The following is an 18,655-nucleotide window of genomic DNA, read 5'->3' as shown; positions in this document are numbered from 1 at the left end:
CTCTAAGAAATATGGGATTAGTGAAAAGACCTAATCTACATTTGATAGGTGTACCTAAATGTGATGGAGAGGATGAATACAAGGTGGAAAACACTCTTCAGGATATTATCCAGAAGAACTTCCCCAAAGTAGCAAGGCAGGTCAATATTGAAGTAGAGGAAATACTGAGAACACCACAAAGATATTCCTCAAGAAGAGCAACCCCAAGGCACGTAATCATCAGATTCACCAGGATTGAATGAAGGAAAAAATGCTAAGGGCAGCCAGAGAGAAAGGCAGGGTTACCCACAAAGGGAAGCCCATCAGACTCACAACAGATGTCTCAGCAGAAACCCTACAAGCCAGAAGAGAGTAGGGGCCAATATTCAACATCCTTAAAGAAAATAACTTTCAGCCTAGAATTTTGTATCCAGCCAAATTAAGCTTCATAAGTGAAGGACAAATAAAATCCTTTACAAACAAGCAATTGCTGAGAGATTTCATCACCACCAGGTCTGCCTTACAAGAGCTCCTGAAAGAAGCACTAAACATAGAAAGGAACAAGCAGTACCAGCTACTCCAAAAACATACCAAATGGCAAAGAGCATTGATACAATGAATAAACTGTGTCAACTAATGGGTAAAACAACCAGCTATCATCAAAATGGCAGGATGAAATTCACACATAACAATATTAACCTTAAATGGAAATGGGCTAAATGCCCCAGTCAAATAACACAGACTGGCAAATTGGATAAAAAGTCAAAACCCATCAGTGTGCTGTATCCAGGACACCCATCTCACGTGCGAGGATACACATAGGCTCAACATAAAGGGATGAAGAAAGATTTACCAAGCAAATGGAGGGCAAAGAAAAGCAGGAGTTGCAATCCTAGTCTCTGATAAAATAGACTTTAAACCAACAAAGATCAAAAGAGACAAAGAAGGGCATTACATATTGGTAAAAGGATCAATGCAACAAGAAGAGCTAACAATCCTAAATATACACACACCCAATACAGGAGCACCCAGATACATAAAGCAAGTTCCTGATGACTTACAAAGAGAGTTAGACTTCCACACAATAATAGTGGGAGACTTTAACACTCCACTGTCAATATTAGACAGATCAATGAGACAGAAAATTAACAAGGATATCCAGGACTTGAACTCAGATCTGGACCAAGCAAACCTAATAGACATTTACATAACTCTCCACCCCAAATCCATAGAATATACATTCTTCTCAGCACCATATCACACCTACTCTAAAACTGACCACATAATCGGAAGTAAATCACTCCTCAGCAAATGCAATAGAATGGAAACCATAACAGTCTCTCAGACGACAGTGCAATCAAATTAGAACTCAGGATTCAGAAACTATCTCAGAACCACACAACTTCATGGAAACAGAACAACTGGCCCTTGAATGTTGACTGGATAAACAATGAAATGAAGGCAGAAATAAAGATGTTATTTGAGACCAATGAGAACAAAGACACAATGTACCAGAATCTCTGGGACACATTTAAAGCAGTGCCTAGAAGAAAATTTATGGTAATAAATGCCCACATGAGAAGCAAGGAAAAATCTAAAATCGACACCCTATCATCAAAATTGAAAGAGCTAGAGGAGCAAGATTAAAAAAACTCAAAAGCTAGCAGAAGACAAGAAATAACTGAGATCAGAGCAGAACTGAAGGAGGTAGAGACACAAAAAAACTCTTCAAAAAATTAATAAATCCAGGAGCTGGTATTATGAAAAGATCAACAAAATAGACTGCTAGCGAGATTAATAAAAAATAAAAGGAAGAAGAATCAAATAGATGCAATAAAAAATGATAAACGGGATGTCACCACTGATTCCACAGAAATACAAACTGTCATCAGAGATTACTACAAACAAGTTTATGCACATAAACCAGTAAACCTGGAAGAAATTGATAAATTCCTGGACACTTCCACCCTCCCAAGCCTAAACCAGGAAGAAGTCAAAACCCTGAATAGACCAATAACAAGGGCTGAAGTTGAGGCAGCAATTAATAGCCCATCCACCAAAAAAAACCCAGGTCTAGATGGGTTCAGAGCTGAATTCTACCAGACATACAAAGAGGAGCTGGTACCACTGCTTCTGAAACTCTTCCAAACAATCCAAAAAGAGGGAATCCTTCCCAAATCATTTTATGAGACCAACATCAACCTGATACCAAAACTTGGCAGAGGCTCAACAAGAAAAGAAAACTTTAGGCCAATATCAATGATGAACATAGATGCAAAAATCTTCAATAAAATACTGGCAAACCGATTGCAACAGCACATCAAAAAGCTTATCCATCACGATCAAAAAGGCTTCATCCCGGGGATGCAAAGCTGGTTCAACATACACAAGTCTATAAATGTAATTCACCACATAAACAGAACCAAAGACAAAAACCACATGATTATCTCAATAGAAGCAGAGAAGGCCTTCAACAAATTTAAACAGCCCTTTATGCTAAAAACTCTCAATAAACTAGGTATTGACAGAACGTATCTCAAAATAATAAAAGCTGTTTACAGCAAACCCACAGCCAATATACTGAATGGGCAAAAACTGGAAGCATTCCCTTTGAAATCTGGCACTAGACAAGGATGCCCTCTCTCACCACTCCTATTCAATATAGTATTGGAAATTCTAGCCAGAGCAATCAGGCAAAAAAAAAAAAAAAAAGAAATAAAGGGTATTCAATTAGGAAAGGAGGAAGTCAAATTGTCTCTATTTGCAGACGACATTGTTTATTTAGAAGACCCCATTGTCTCAGCCCATAATCTCCTGAAACTTATAAGCAACTTCACCAAGTCTCAGGATACAAAATTAATGTGCAGAAATCACAAGCATTCCTATATATCAATAAAAGACTGTTAAAGAGAGCCAAATCAAGAATGAACTACCATTCACAATTGCTACAAAGAGAATAAAATACCCAGGAATATAACCAACAAAGGATGTAAAGGACCTCTTCAAGGAGAACTATAAACCACTGCTCAACGAAATAAGAGAGGACACAAACAGCTGGAAAAGCATTCCATTCTCATGGTTAGGAAGAATCAATATCGTGAAAATGGCCATACTGCCCAAAGTAATTTATAGATTCAACGCTATCCCCATCAAGCTACTTACGACCCTCTTCACAGAACTGGAAAAAACCACATTGAACTTCATGTGGAACCAAAAGAGAGCCCACATAGCAAGACAATTCTAAGCAAAAAGAGCAAAGCTGGAAGCATCACGCTACTTGACTTCAAACTATGCTACAAGTCTACAGTAATCAAAACAGCATGGTACTGGTACCAAAAGAGAGATATAGACCAATGGAACAGAACAGAGGCCTTGGAGGCAATGCCACACATCTACAACCATCTGATCTTTGAACAAACCTGACAAAAACAAGCAATGGGGAAAGGATTCCCTGTTTAATAAATGGTGTTGGGAAAACTGGCTAGCCATGTGCTGAAAGCAGAAGCTGGATCCCATCTTGACACGTTACACTAAAATTAACTCCAAATGGATTAAAGGCTTACACATAAAACCTAACACCATAAAAACCCTAGAAGAAAACCTAGGAAAAATCATCCAGGACATAGACATAGGCAAGCACTTCATGAGTAAAACACCACAAGTATAGGCAACAAAAGCCAAAATAGACAAATGGGATCTATTTAAACTCCAGAGCTTCTGTACAGCAAAGGAAACAATTATTAGAGTGAACCAGCAACCAACAGAATGGGAAAAAATTTTACAAGCTACCCATCTGACAAAGGACTAATATCCAGAATCTACAAAGAACTAAAACAGATTTACAAGAAAAAAACAAACCCATTCAAAAGTTGGTGAAGGATATGAACAGACACTTTTCAAAAGAAGACATATATGAGGCCAAGAAACTTATGAAAAAATGCTCGTCATCACTGGTCATTAGAGAAATGCAAATCAAAACCACATTGAGATACCATCTCACTCCAGTTAGAATGATGATCATTAAAAAATCAGGAGACAACAGATGCTGGAGAGGATGTGGAGAAATAGGAGCACTTTTACACTGTTGGTGGGGGAGTAAATTAGTTAAACCGTTGTGGAAGACAGTGTGGCAATTCCTCAAGGACCTAGAAATAGAAATTTCATTTGACCCAGCAATCCCATTACTGGGTATATATCCAAAGGATTATAAATTATTGTGTTATAAAGACACGTGCACACGTATGTTCATTGCGGCACTGTTTACAATAGCAAAGACTTGGAACCAACCTAAATGCCCATCGATGATAGACTGGACAGGGAAAATGTGGTACATATATACCATGGAATACTATGCAGCCATAAAAAACGATGAGTTTGTGTCCTTTGTAGGGACATGGATGAACCTGGAAACCATCATTCTTAGCAAACCGACACAAGAACAGAAAACCAAATACTGCATGTTCTCACTCATAGGTGGGTGTTGAACAATGAGAACACATGGACACAGAGAGGGGAGCATCACACACTGGCGTCTGCCTGGGGGGGAATAGAGCAGGGACAGTGCAGGGTAGGGAGTTGGGGAGGGATAACATGGGGAGAAATGCCAGATATAGGTGATGGGGAATTTTACAATAAAAGGAGCAGAAAAATGGACAGTGACTAGGAAAGAACATGGTAAAAAGGGCTTGTTTAAATAAGGTGACAGAAATCATAAAGTAATAGCATGTTTGCATGCTGATGAACCGATTCAGTGAAGGAGGAAAATTAATAACAGGAAAAGTAAGGGAGAAATGACAGAGTATATGAATAGGCAGAGAACTTGAGGCCTTGTGCATACATGGAGGGTTACCCTTGGAAACAGGGAAACAGCTCCTCTGTAATATAATAGGAAGGCAGTCAGAGCATATGGGGAAAATGCTAGTAGGAAGAACTTCTAGGGGAACGGAGGTTCTCTTCTAACTCTTTTATTCATAAATTAGGAAATGAGATCATCAGCTCAAGGTGAGAATTGGGGAATAGGGTTAGAGGTTTGTAGAGAAAGTAGAATATATTCAATACTTGCCTAAGACAGTGGGCAATTACGTAACCTTAGGCAGGTCTTCTCTACCTAGGCCCTCTTGACATTCGAGGCTGGATTATACTCTGCTGCAGGAGAGGCTAACATTATAGAATGCTTTGTGCATGGCAGGCTACTACCCACTGTATGACAGAAGCAGCCTTTCCCCCTTTTCTCCCTCAATTGTGACAACCGAAAGTGCCTTCAGATATTCCCAGATGTCCTTTGGGGTCAAAATTGTCCCCAGTTGAGAGCCACCAGTCTAAGGAAATGTAGTATAATTGTCAGGAAGCGTTATCAGCCAAGTTAAGGTTCATAATCATGAATTTAACATGAGATAACTCAGCATTGGTGTATTATATTCAGCTGTGCAGGCACAGGCACAGAATATGAGAAAGTTAGATTTAACCAGGATTGGGGTTTTGCCAAAGGAGTACAATGAAGGGACTAGAAAAGAGCCAGGGAGTTATTTTAATGATTGATCGTGGAGTTTATACCAGGCGAGGATAAAAGTGAGGAAAGATGGTAGGAACACTAGATTGTAGGTGCTACTGGGGTCAAAGGATTATAGAGATAGGGGTTCTAGAGAGGGTGATGTAATATTAGAGATTTCCGAAAAGAACCTTCTCCTTTTTGGTGTCTAGGAAGGAAATCTCAGATGGAGGAAGTGCAGGATGAACTCATCCACAGACTGACCATTGGTCGGAGTGCCGCTCAGAAGAAATTCCATGTGCCACGGCAGAATGTGCCAGCTGTCAATATCACTTATGACTCCACACCAGAAAATGTGAAGACATGGTTACAGTCAAAGGGATTCAACCCTGTGTAAGTCTCTCTGTGAATACTTCACAATTCTGTGTCATGCATTGTTTTCAATTTAGACGTCACAGATAACTCTTAAAAAAACATAAGGGCACAGACTGCATACTCTAGAAATGACTATAGCTATTTATAGCTGAAAAGGAACTGAAATAAGCAGAAATTATTATCCTTTGATGCCACCCCATTTTCAAGTTGGTAGTATCTGTTCATTATTGTTTCTTTAAGCAAACTGTTGGCAGCTTTGAGGCCCCGTAGCTTCTTTTCTCCATCAGGTTACTCTGATGTAACCTGGGACCTAAGCTAGGTGTGACTATGGTCTTAGCTGGACTCCCTAGACCACATAAGACATATACAGCGTAAGTTTTCCTGTCGCTGCAGGACACAGTGTCTCTGGCAAATAAAAAATAGACAATGTTACCTAGCATCAATTAGAATCTTCGTAGAGCTTTCCTTTAATAAACCCATGGTAAAGGCTCTGTTATCTATCTAAAAGTCTGTAAACATTTCATGTGTATTTGGCACAATGAACTATTAGAATAATACATATTCAAGGGGCCTTGACGTATTACAAACTTACCTACCCAGCTTGATTGAAAAATGAGGTACAATGGCTAGTCAGTTGCCAGGTTACTGTACCTTCTATGAAACACCAAATCACAAGGAATTGATATTAAACAATGATACTAACCCCAATTGGCTCCTTTTTGATACTTTGTAATTAATCATCTGCATAGCCTCAGGGCCATCATGAAAGAACCTTGTTACTGCCCTGACTATAAAGACTGTAGTAGCATTTAATAAGGGTTCCAGGGTATGGAACACTTAGAAAAGAACAGAACGTTTTCTCCTTTGTTTGTAGGCAGTAGTTTTAATGCTCAGTTTGTTTTTCTTCTCTTTTTTTTAGGACTGTCAATAGTCTTGGAGTATTAAATGGTGCACAGCTTTTCTCCCTCAGTAAGGATGAACTGAGATCAGTCTGCCCTGAAGGGGCAAGAGTCTTCAGCCAAATCACTGTACAAAAAGCTGCATTAGAGGTATCATTGTCAACCTGAGGTGGTGTTTTTCTGCAAATTGAAAGCTCTGAAAATAACTGTTTATGTCCGTATTAGACAATTTCCCTTTCTTAACAGAGCTGAATTAAATTTAACTCTGCTTTTGTAAATTTGTCACTGGAGATCATCAGTGACATTTGCAGGAAGGTTAATTTGTTAAAAATATTCATATGACTTGAAGCTTGAGCACATACTTTTGGACATTTAACAAAAAGCATAATGTTCCCATTTTATATGTGTTCACTACTTCTATAGGAATTTTAATTTTGACATAACAATGGAAATTTGCTTCTGAATGAGTAAGTGCCTAAAGAGGCCAAAACTCTTGCCTATTCTTAATATTTAGTTTAGAGAGTCTAATAGCTTATAGGTTGTAAAATAGTAAAATTCTGGCTGTGTGTATTAAGCCTAGTAATACATCTAAATAATCGGGAAAGATCCATTAGGTAGAGATCACTGAAAATAGCCCTAAAGAGTAATTGTTTAGTTATAGTGGTCTGTATGAAAGCAGGAGAGTCAATGTTTTCTAGATTGGCTTATACTTAAGTTTCCAATATCCTATTGCAGCCTTAAAATGGGCTATGTACAGGTAGTAGTTTCCAACGGTTTCATCTCACAGCTCTTAATAGTTTCACGAAAATTATACTTGGACTCAAATGAAAGAATGTAGGCTTTGGCATGAAATTTATACATAATCATCTCTAGCAGGTATATTCTATAAATTCAACAGTTAAGTAATTCAGGGTAAAATCACTTCATGCATATCACCCTGTAGCCATTCTAAATCAAGAGAAATTACATTTCCCTTGGAGATTTTTCCCTACAACATTGATCTCAAAGGCTGCATATTGAAGTTTGATTTGATTGTTTTCTTTCCATATGTTGAATATTAATAAGAATTATATATTTTCTCAAGCAGTTTTATTACCATTATAATCTAATTTTGTTGAGATCGTATAATTACTTCTTAAAGGTATGTTAGAAAATTCCTTATTCCTAAAATTTCTGAATTCCTTCATCCCACACCTGCCTATCATTATTGTCATTTGCTGTCACCACCCACTTCAGGATGGCCTCTTGCTTCTTGTTCTCTTCCTGTTCCCTGGATGGAAACCGAGACAGAGGCTGACTACCTGACGTTCTTTATGTTCCTCAGCCACCTTCCACCTCACCCTTTTCTTGGATCTAGTTCATCTTTTAGATTATTCACCTGTGTTATCAGAGACTTCTGTTGATAAGAGTGGAAGAAGGGAGAGTACACGGATTATAGAGGGTCTAGGAAAGGAGAGAAGCTAGAATTATCAGAGGGTCAGAACTATGTGGAAGGGAAACTGGGTGAATTCCGAGCCCACTCTGGCTTGAGTTAAAATCTTCTAAAGGCAGATCAGTATCCTGCTTGACCCAAAAAGAGTTCTTTGATAAGCTCTTTCTCTCAGCAAACCTAGAGTACCACATATACATTATTGATTTATCTTTATCATGTTCAAATGCAAGGCCTAGTGAGGGAATTGCCTTAACAGACTTTACAAAATGAAAAATTATTAATGTGATATGTTAACGAAGTCCAGAAGCTTCACTTAAAAAGTGCAGCCATTAGCTTTCCTAAAGAGATACTAGAAGAAAACCACAGTACACTTTTATCCTGAGCCATTTCATTACATGACCTGCAGCCTACACAAATCAGTAACCATCTTGTCTGAACTGTTTATTTTTCAGGATAGCAGTGGCAGCTCTGAGTTACAAGAAATTATGAGAAGACGACAGGAAAAAATCAGTGCTGCTGCTAGTGATTCGGGAGTGGAATCTTTTGATGAAGGAAGCAGTCACTAATCTGTTTGTTTGTTTTTAAACTCCATTGTTTTTGGCATTATTTCAATATGCTTTGTTTTAGGAAGCCTTGAAGGGAATGTCAGATTCATTTTTCTTGGTGTAATTTATCACCATAAAAAAACCCATGCAAACCTGAGTGAGCACAGGATTTGCTTCTAGGCCCATTATTTTTATTAAAACTGAAAAAAATTTAAACTGAATTTTTTAACCTTGGAAAATATTTTTCCTACTTTACAAAGGTAAGATTTTCTTTAATAGAGTAATTATTTTATCCCCATTCCAGTGTATAAGCAGGAATTGTTTAGATAGTGGTGGATTTATTCACTGCAACAAAGCAACAATATTGTCCATGATTTAAAATCTAAGCAGTTTTGATTTTGTCTGTGAATATGGTGTCTGCCATTCAGGGCGTAGCTCACTGTAGGCTAGCCTCTGCTTACTTAGGTCTCTTCTCTGACATACTCAGTGGAAGAATATTTAGATTTATTTAAAGTTCTTAATGCCAACAGTTTAAAAAAATTAAAACATTTGAATGAACTGTAAAGGACAGCCATACCTTGGACATGCAAATATAAATCTATGGAGCATTCTCAAGACAGTTCGTCATGGCTCTGTTGATTGCAATTCCTTGTATAGCTTGTATTTTGATTTAGTTTATATTCTGCTTATTATATATACTGTGTTCTTATATATGAGAAAGCACAAGTGGGAAAGAGGTCATGTCTGCTCAAAATCTAGCAAAGGAAGTAGTCTGCATTGATGTGCAATTACAGTATTTTGCTTAATGAAAGCCTCAGTTCTGAATATTGATATTAGTAGTTAAAAGAAAATGGGACCATTTTATGTGTTTATCTGTGTCAAGTCTTTCTGGTAATAAGAAGCGCTTAATTTACACATATTTTAATCCTGTGAAAGATTCCACATAGAGAAAAGAAAGATACCTAACCTTCAACAAATGTTATTTTTGGGAACACAAGTTTTGTCATTAAATGTTATTTCACATATATAAAACAGATGTTATGTAAGGATGTTGAATATTTTAACATAAATCATTTAGAGAAATTATCTAGAAATTAATTTTCATAGTGCCTTTTTCACATGAGTCAGCTGGAAAGTCTGCAATAAACAGTATTTGCTGTCTGTTAATGGCTTCTGTCTCATTGGCAAAAAGGATCTGTGCTGTATCAGCTGAGGATCTGAGTTAAATAGAAGGGGAAAAAGTGTATATATATATATATATATATATATTTTAAACTATATATTATTCTATTTCTGAGTGGGTAGAAAACTCTAGAATACTTTCTTCAGTTGTTCTTCTTCTTTTTACCTCTCATTTCATCATCTTTCCCTTCTACCACCTAGTCACATTTGGTAGCGATAATGGAACTAATTTACACTGCACTTATGGTTGCTAAATGCTTCCACATGAATGCTTTCCTGGATATTTGCAACAACTCTATATGAGTTATTATAGATGAGGAGATTTAGCTTCCCAGAAGCTAATTTTCCCCAGATGATGAAGGATGTGGGTTTCTCATCTTCCATCTCTCAGTCTCTCTATAACACTGCCCCTTGGATAAAGTGGAGCAAGCATGAACATGATAAAGGCAAATTAGGTTAGATCTTTTACATTTCATAAGAACTAACACTTATGTAGAATTCAGCCTTTATTTAAAGAGATAAGAAGAAAGAAAATAAGATCCAAAATTTAACCTGTGTGTAAAATAGCATATGGATATGAAAAGAATTGGTGTAATTTATATCTTTATGCTGTAAGATACCAAAGGAATGTACCACAGAGGTAGTAATTGTAGATAGCAGTCATGTCAGCTAAGGGTATGGGGACAAACAGAAGAGGTTCATGGAATTTAGAATCTTGAAAGAGCAGCACTACAGAGTTTGGATCCAGACATCTGAGGGGTTTGGTCACTGGCATCTGAGGATTTGAAGAAAGGCCCCCCCCAAAAAGGCTAACAAGGGACACAACCTAATTGGTGCTTTTGCCTCAGATATTCAGAAAAGAGTTCAGGAATTGAAAATCAGTTAAGAAAATCCATGCATCTAGGACTTAGACTTTGGAGAAGAGCATGGCAGGTAGCTGGTGCTTGAATCTCTAAGAGGGCACAAAGAGGATGCCTCGGGGAGCATGGGGAAAGAAAACTGGCAAATTGGGCCAACTACTGCTTCTGGGAATCACTTGCTACTTATTGAGTGAAGAACCACAGCTGGGGTGATGTTGGAAGCAACAGGAAGTAGAACCGGAGGGAGAAGTCCCTTGTTCCCTCCCTAGCCGTTTATCTCCCTGTAGCACATGCGTTGAGTACAGTCTATTGAGCATGGACCTGACAAAGCCCCAAATCTCAAAGATGAGAACGAAGCAATGGATTTGAAGCTGAGGGAATACTCATAACCCATTCCAATCTCAGTAGTTGGCCTCTACACTTGCTCTTCTATACATATTTGAAATTTCATACAACAATAATTTTTTAAATGTGGGCTAGGAGCAGAATACAGGCTCATGCTGGTAACACCAGTACTTTGGAAGGCCAAGATGGGAGAACTGCTTGAACCCAGGAGTTCAAGACCAGCCTGGTCAACAAAGTTAGACCTGTGTTTACAAAAAAAAAAAAAAGTAGCCACATTTGTTGACATTCAACTATAGTCCCAGTTACTTCGGAGTCCAAGGTGAAAGTATCATCTGAGACAGGAGTTCAATACTGCAGTGAGCCATGATTGCATCACTGCATGCCAGCCTGGGTGATGGAGTGAGAACCTGTATCTTAAAAAATGATTTAAAAAATTAAAAAATAGAAAAGCTTATGATTTTACGTAACAAGATGCAATCACGTTTCTCTGTTATTTAAGTGGTATTTAATATAGAGTACTTAATGTAAAGAATTGGGTGTTTTGTTTTTTTAAAATATCTTCTATATCTCTGCTTAACACAGTATTTTTCAGCTTTCCCAATTATATGGAATACAGTTAGAATATCAGTCTTAAAAGGGTATTTTGTGAAGATGGCAGAGTAAGAGGTACCAGAAATCTGTCTACCCACCTAGACAATAATTATACTGGGCGAATCTATTTGATGTAACTCTTTTGAAACTCTGGAATCTATTGATGGCTTGCAACTTCCGGGGGAAGGCTTGGTTGGTAATTTGCAGTTAATTTTGGTGAATAGCAAAAATTAATAATAAAAATTTTGCTCTTAGCCCAATAGCAGCTATCCATTCCCCACCCCCAAAACCTGTGGTATCAGATGTGCACATGTTCCTGGAACAGCCTGCACACAGCTTATGGGAGCCAGGGTCAGCAAAAGGGGCCTTTTCCTCCAACACTGGGTATCTGTTCTTTGATCATAGAGGTACAAAGAGGCAGAGACCATTGTCATTGTTTCCTCCACACATAATTATTGCCAACTCCTTCCCTCGGGCCAAAGGTGACTTTTAGAGACTTTAAAGGCTGACACTGTTTTTTTCTTTTTCTTAATTTTTTTCTCCTTTTGGGATCCAGATATTGAAAACTAGTACATTCTAAAGCAACCATACATAACGGGAAAATTTGAAATTTTTTTGTGCAAGCTTAGAAGGCACAGGTTCAGGAAACATGTGAAGACCTTAATTTTATACCTCGTGTTGATTTACATGAGAAAGAAAGCCTACACCAAAAAAAAAAAAAATAGCAGAAAACAGCAAACCCTGGGGGAAAGGAGGCATCTAACAGGGCCTTAAGGAGGAGTCTAATATCTACAGTTACCACATTATTAGATGCAAATGTCCAGTTTTCAATAACAAAAAAAAATTACAAAATATACAAAGAAACTGGAAAGTAGAGCCCATTCAAAGAAGAAAAACCAACTGAAAGGATCCCTGAAAAAGATATGATGGCAGATCTACTAGATAAAGACTAAAGAAGCTGCTTTAAATATGCCGAAGAACTGAGGGAAGACATAGAGGAAGTCAAGAAAACTATGTATGGACAAAATGGAAATTATAATAGATAAAAGAAAATTCTGAGATCTAAAAGTACAATAACTAAAATGAAAAATTTACTATAGGAATTCAAAGACATATTTGAGCAGGCAGAGGAAAGAATCAGTGAAATTGAAGCTAGGACAATGAAAATGATCAAGTCTGAGGAACAAGAAGAAAAAAAAAATGGAAGAAAAAGTGAACACTACTAGCCGAAGCTGTGAAACACCAGGTTAAGTGAACTAACATATGCATCCTGGGAGCCCCCAGGAGGGAGAATAGAGAAAGGAAGAGTAGATAAAATATTGGAAGAAGTAATGGCCACAAACATCTCAAATTTCATGAAGCATCTGAATATAAGCATTCTAGAAACTTAATGAACTCCAAATAAGATGAACTCAAGGAGACACCACTGAGATTTGTTATAACCAAAGTGTCCGAAGCCAAAAACAGAATTTTAAAAGTAGCAAGAGAGAAATGACTTACCACATACAAGGAATCCTTGATAAGATTATCAGCAGATTACTCATCAGAAACTTTAAAAACCAGAAGGCAGTGGATTAATACATTTAAAATGCTTAAAGGAAAAAAAAAAAAACCCAAAACTTTAAGAATTCTATATTTGGGGCCAGGTGCAGTGGCTCATGCCTGTAATCCCAGCACTTTGGGAGGCCGAGGCGGGCACATCACGGGTCAAGAGATCGAGACCATCCTGGTCAACATGGTGAAACCCCGTCTCTACTAACAATACAAAAATTAGCTGGGTGTGGTGGCACGCGCCTGTAGTCACAGCTACTTAGGAGGCTGAGGCAGGAGAATTGCTTGAACCCGTGAGGCAGAGGTTGTGGTGAGCCGAGATTGCACAATTGCACTGTAGCCTGGGCAACAAGAGTGAAACTCCATCTCAAAAAACCAAAAAAAAAAAAAACACAAAGAATCCTATATTTGGCAAAACTTGCCTTCAAGAATGAAGGAGAAATTATGACATTCCAAAGTAAACAAAACCCGAGGGAATTTTTTAACCAATAGACCTGCCCTGCAGGAAATGCTAAAGGGAGTGCTGAAGTTTGAAATGAAAATATGCGAAACAGTAACTCGAAGCCGTGTGACAAAATATAGATCTCAGTGATGGTAAATACATGGGCAATTATAAAAACTAGTATTATTGTAACAATGGCATGTGTTTCCACTTTTTGTTTTCCATATGATTGGCAGACAATATATTTTTCAAACAATTATTGTCAAACCTAGTGTTATAACTTTGGCTTCTAACTCCACATTTTTATTAAAAGAATTATTAATTATTAAAAGTTTATGTTTCTGGTTCCACAATGTGTAAACATGTAATGTTGTGACATCAAAAACTGAAGGAGATGGGGATATAGCTGTTAAAGGAACAGAATTTGTTGAAGTTAAGCTGATATAGCGTGTTATAACTTCAAAATGTTAAATGTAATTATCATGTTAATCACAAGGAAAATAGCTTAAAATATACACAAAAGTTAAAAAGTAAATTTAAAAACTTTTATTTATAGTAGCATAAAACAAAAATAAAATTCTTAGGAATTATACAAGGCAGTACGTGAAATTTGTTCAATGAAAACTATGAAACATTTCTGAAAGAAATTAAAGAGGGCACAAATAAATGGAACACAATCCCATACTCATGAATTGGAAGACTTAATACTGTTAAGATATCAATAATATCTAAGCCAATCTACAGATTAAGATTGGCAGTCTCTCTGAAAATCGCAATGATGTGGGGATTTTTTTGTTTTTTGTTTTGTTTTTTGTAGAAATAGAGAAACCCATCCTAACATTCATATGAAATCTCAAGGGACTCCAAATAGCTCTCTACCCCTTAAAGAAATTCTGAAAAAGAAGAAAAAAGCTGGAGGACTCACACTTCATGATTTCAAAACTTACCACAAAGCTACAGTAGTAAAAATAGTGTGGTACTTGCAAATAGACAGCCATATACTGCTGCCCGACCTGAGTGTTTTGCCGGTGGCCTGGGAAACTGAACACTTAAACAGTTCAGCACCCCCAAGCACAGCCGGTGCTTGACCCTGAGGGGCCAGAGGGGAACAAAGGTATGGACCTGGTCCTAACTCTTCAGAATTTGAGCACTCTGTTGGGGGATACTATGCTGAGATTTGTGGTCTGAGCTCAAGCAGGGAAGGCGCTTCCACTCTCAGAACACTGAGAAGATTGAGGTAAGGGTTTGTGTACTGGTGTGAAGCTAGGTGTCCCTTCCTCCACCAGACTGGTCTTGGAAGGGTGTAGCCCATTGGCCAGATGCAAATTCTGCCTGAGGAAGCCCTGTCACCTGGCACACTGGAACAGTCCAGTGATCTGGGCACAGAAGATTCGGAACAAAACTAGCTGGCTGGGTCTGCTCTTGGGACAGATGCCAGAGAGAGACACAATTGGGAGGGTGTGAGCTGGACAGAACCCACAGCTATCTGCTGGGCAAAAAACCCTGAGCCTCAGGCACCATACCAGCTGCACATCACAGTACTGCCCTGCCCAGAGATCTACCTTTGACCCACTACAAATTTTACTTATCCCAGATATGATAGTCTCCTGCTGCTTATAAATGGTGACCAATAGATTTTACCTCTTTTCCTCTCTTTAATAGGCAACGGATCATGGGAAGCTAATTTGAGAGGTACTCTAATCACTTAAAACCCTTCTGTCCACACTTTTCTTGAAGAAAATTTGTAGGAAAAATGAGATTCACTTGTTTCGTAAAATTAACTTTATAGAGGCTGCACTAGAGGTTGGGTGGAGGTCTCACCAGGTCTGAGTCTTCTCGCTTTCTTCTCAGTGCTTGCATAAGGAAGGTGGAACAATATTAGAAAATTGTAGAGAGTCCGTAAAGGAGTGTATTTAAGATGAATTGTTTCTAAGTAGGAGACAGCGTTCATTCAATAAACATTTAGCACGTGTTTACTTTTAGAATTGGATATTCAAGGAGATACCTAGACAGGGTCTCCGCCATCAAGGAACATACAATCTAAACAACTGTTGCAGTTTGCCTTATTTATCCCTGAATCTAGTCTCACTGATTTCTTAGGACAAAATTACATGCTAAAACTAGCAATGCTGATTTCCCAGAGACTGTAGATTTATGCTGTGACATTTAGTTTTTCCCAAAGGGCATGGCCTTAACTTAGTAGCTAGCATGAGAAATGTTCGTAAGGTTATACAAAGGGCCCGTAGGAATGCATTTGGAAAGGAAGGCATTTTACCATTCTGTAATACCATCTTTCTCTTGCATATTTTTTTCTTGTTGAAAAAAACACTAAAATAAAACATAAAATACTTATAAAGCCACGGGTGCCGTAGACGTCCCAAGAAAGGTTGCATTCTCAGCAGTTCTGGGTTCTATATGGGAATTTCAGTTTGTATGATGTGTTTCTTTTTCCCCCACCCATTCTCTCTCCATCATCTTGTCCTCAGTCCCTTCTTTTTTCCTACTTTTTTTTTTTTGAGATGGAGTTTAGCTCTTGTTGCCCAGGCTGGAGTGCAGTGATGCAATCTTGGCTCACTGCAACCTCTGCCTTCCGGGTTCAAGCAATTCTCCTGTGTCGGCCTCTGGAGTAGCTGGGATTACAGACATGCAGCACCACATCGGCTAATTTTTTATATTTTTAGTGGAGACTAGGTTTCTCCATGTTGGTCAGGCTGGTCTTGAACTCTCGACCTCAGGTGATCCACCTACCTCAGCCTCCCAAAGTGTTGGGATTACGGCGTGAGCCATTGCGCCCAGCCTTCTCCTCCACCTTTAAGACCTACTCCCACATCAACTCACAGCCCCTTTACTTGCCTCTTTGTTTCTTTCTCTATCCTCAATTGAGGATAGAGAAAGAAACCAGGGCTCTGAGAGCGCTCAGTTGTTTGTTTTTGTTTTTATTTTGGGTGGGGGGCCACGCTCAGTAGAAGAAATATCTTCTAATACCCAAATGCTCAGATTTATCACATTTGTGAAAGAAAGGTTAAACAATGAAAAGTTAGTATAATTCTGATGAGATAGAATAGGAACTACGCAATTAAACGTGAAGCTGAATTGGAGGTGGGTGTGGCTATTACATGCTCTCAGAGAATTAAGGTCTTGAACCTGGATTTCTGTATGAACTGGGGTATCTTAACAGCTGAGATGCCTTCGGAAGAGCTTTGGACACATCACGTTGAGCTCGGGCTGGAAGGAGGTGGGCGGAGAGCCAGGACTGCTGCGGGGCCCAGATGGTCCTGGTCCAGGCGGCTCTCAGGGCTCATTCCTTCCTGACTGTAGTCCCAGGCAGCTGGCCCAATTCCTGCTCCATTTCTGGGCTGCCTTGGCTGGGAAAGCCCTGTATATGGAATAGAGTATAATTTCCCCATTTCAATCATTCCTGTTTCCTCCAAAAATGAAATGAAGGCCCCTTCAGTCCATGGAAAAACAGAATAAAGCACACGTATGCACACAAACACACACACATGCACACATGCACAGAAACTGGTGAGAAATTGAAATCTCTAAGTCTTTTACTGTTTGTCCTATTTCGTTGTTTCTTATTCTGAGGTAGTACCATATGCTAAGGCCTTCTGCCCTCCCATCTATTCTAAGGAAAGGGAAACAGGAACTGAATTCATGTGTGCTGAGTACTTTCACATATATCCCACTTTATAAAAGAGGAAATTGAAACTCAAATAAGTTAAATAGCTTATAAAAGATTACAAAGTGGACAATTAAATTTGGACTCAATTTCTTGGACTTCCATACATCATGCAAACCTTCACTCTCATGTATCATATAGGTCAGTGTATACAACAATTTAAGCAGAAAAAGCACTTTTTTAAAAAATGAAATTTTGTATAGTATGCCTCTGTATAAAACAGGTAAAATCAGCACTGAAGCTGCAGAGAGGAGTCGGGGAGACTTATCTGGAAATCTCTGAACCTTGGAAATCCAGGTCCCATGAAGGCACTTGCAGGCGGATGTGAAAGTGGACTGAACACCGGTTGTTCCAGGCAGCAGTTAGACCAGGAAATACAATTCTCAGTTGCAAAGGTCACTCGTGTCTGTGGGGAATTTCAGATGACTGACCACCTCCTCAAAGCGCTATTTTGTTTAGGTAGAAAAATTACCCTTGGACATTCTCTCATAGGTCCACATTTATGCCTTGGAGTAGACATCACATACCAATAAATTGGGGTAAAAAGTAGTGTATCTTAGTCTCAATCCTGCCCACAATAGCCAGGTCCAAACTAGGAGTAGATACACATTTGCTTCAAATTAATCTGTGGTGTGGTGTATCCAGTAAACACGACAGTGTCCCCAGCTCTTAGGAGGCCTGTCGGAAAAGGATTGATTTGCCTTTCACTAGTGAGGGAACCGAAGCAGCAGAGCTCTTGGAACACAGGCAAAAAGGCAAAGACAGCTGCCATGAGCTGTTTCTAGCTCACAAAATACAGCTCTTCCGAGATCGCGCCACTGCACTCCAGCCTGGGCGGCACAGCGAGACTCTGTTACAAACACACACACACACAACACAGCTCTTTGCAAGGTGAGAGGTCATGGGTGTTAATAGCCTGTAGCAACCTAATACCTTGCAATATATAAGGGTGCATTTTTTTATTAGGAAAACAGCACAGGGAAGTTAGTTTATTGCCTCATCTCCAAAACCAATCTTATTATAGGATGGAATTTGGAAGTTTGGATAATTTGTTTCATTTGCATTGCAGCAAATGGGGAAAAAAAATGAGAAAATAACTATTGTTATATTATGCCTTGGTGACAGCGCAGTGGCTTTACAGAATGCAAATTAAAACAGATATCTGGGATTTCCTGAATGCTTCCAAATTCTTTTCGTATTTTTCCTACTGAATTTCCCACCCTGATATGTCACATGTATGTACACATGAAACCTCTGCCTCATTTTTTTTTTTTTTTTTTTTTT

The 18,655-nt window shown here is 38.6% G+C and overlaps 1 protein-coding gene across 3 annotated transcripts in view; it reads left to right on the top strand.

The window, feature by feature from the left end:
• The window catches only part of EPS8 (epidermal growth factor receptor pathway substrate 8), a 169,145-nt gene extending 159,259 nt beyond the window's left edge, over nt 1-9,886 (top strand). For 2 of the 3 annotated variants that reach the window (XM_017528631.2, XM_017528639.2), the window contains exons 19-21: nt 5,680-5,860; nt 6,762-6,891; nt 8,626-9,886. In XM_017528631.2, coding sequence (XP_017384120.1) covers nt 5,680-5,860; nt 6,762-6,891; nt 8,626-8,739 — 425 coding nt within the window. In that variant the 3' untranslated portion in view covers nt 8,740-9,886. The remainder of the gene's footprint in view (nt 1-5,679; nt 5,861-6,761; nt 6,892-8,625) is intronic. The other variant, XM_017528665.2, reaches the window with a different exon arrangement.
• Nucleotides 9,887-18,655: the final 8,769 nt, after the last annotated feature.

The sequence above is a fragment of the Cebus imitator genome, unplaced genomic scaffold (genome assembly GCF_001604975.1).
Source record: "Cebus imitator isolate Cc_AM_T3 unplaced genomic scaffold, Cebus_imitator-1.0 Scaffold2, whole genome shotgun sequence".
NCBI lineage: Eukaryota > Metazoa > Chordata > Mammalia > Primates > Cebidae > Cebus > Cebus imitator.
The sequence above is the reverse complement of the archived record's forward strand: the minus strand, read 5'-3'. Positions and strand labels throughout refer to the sequence as shown.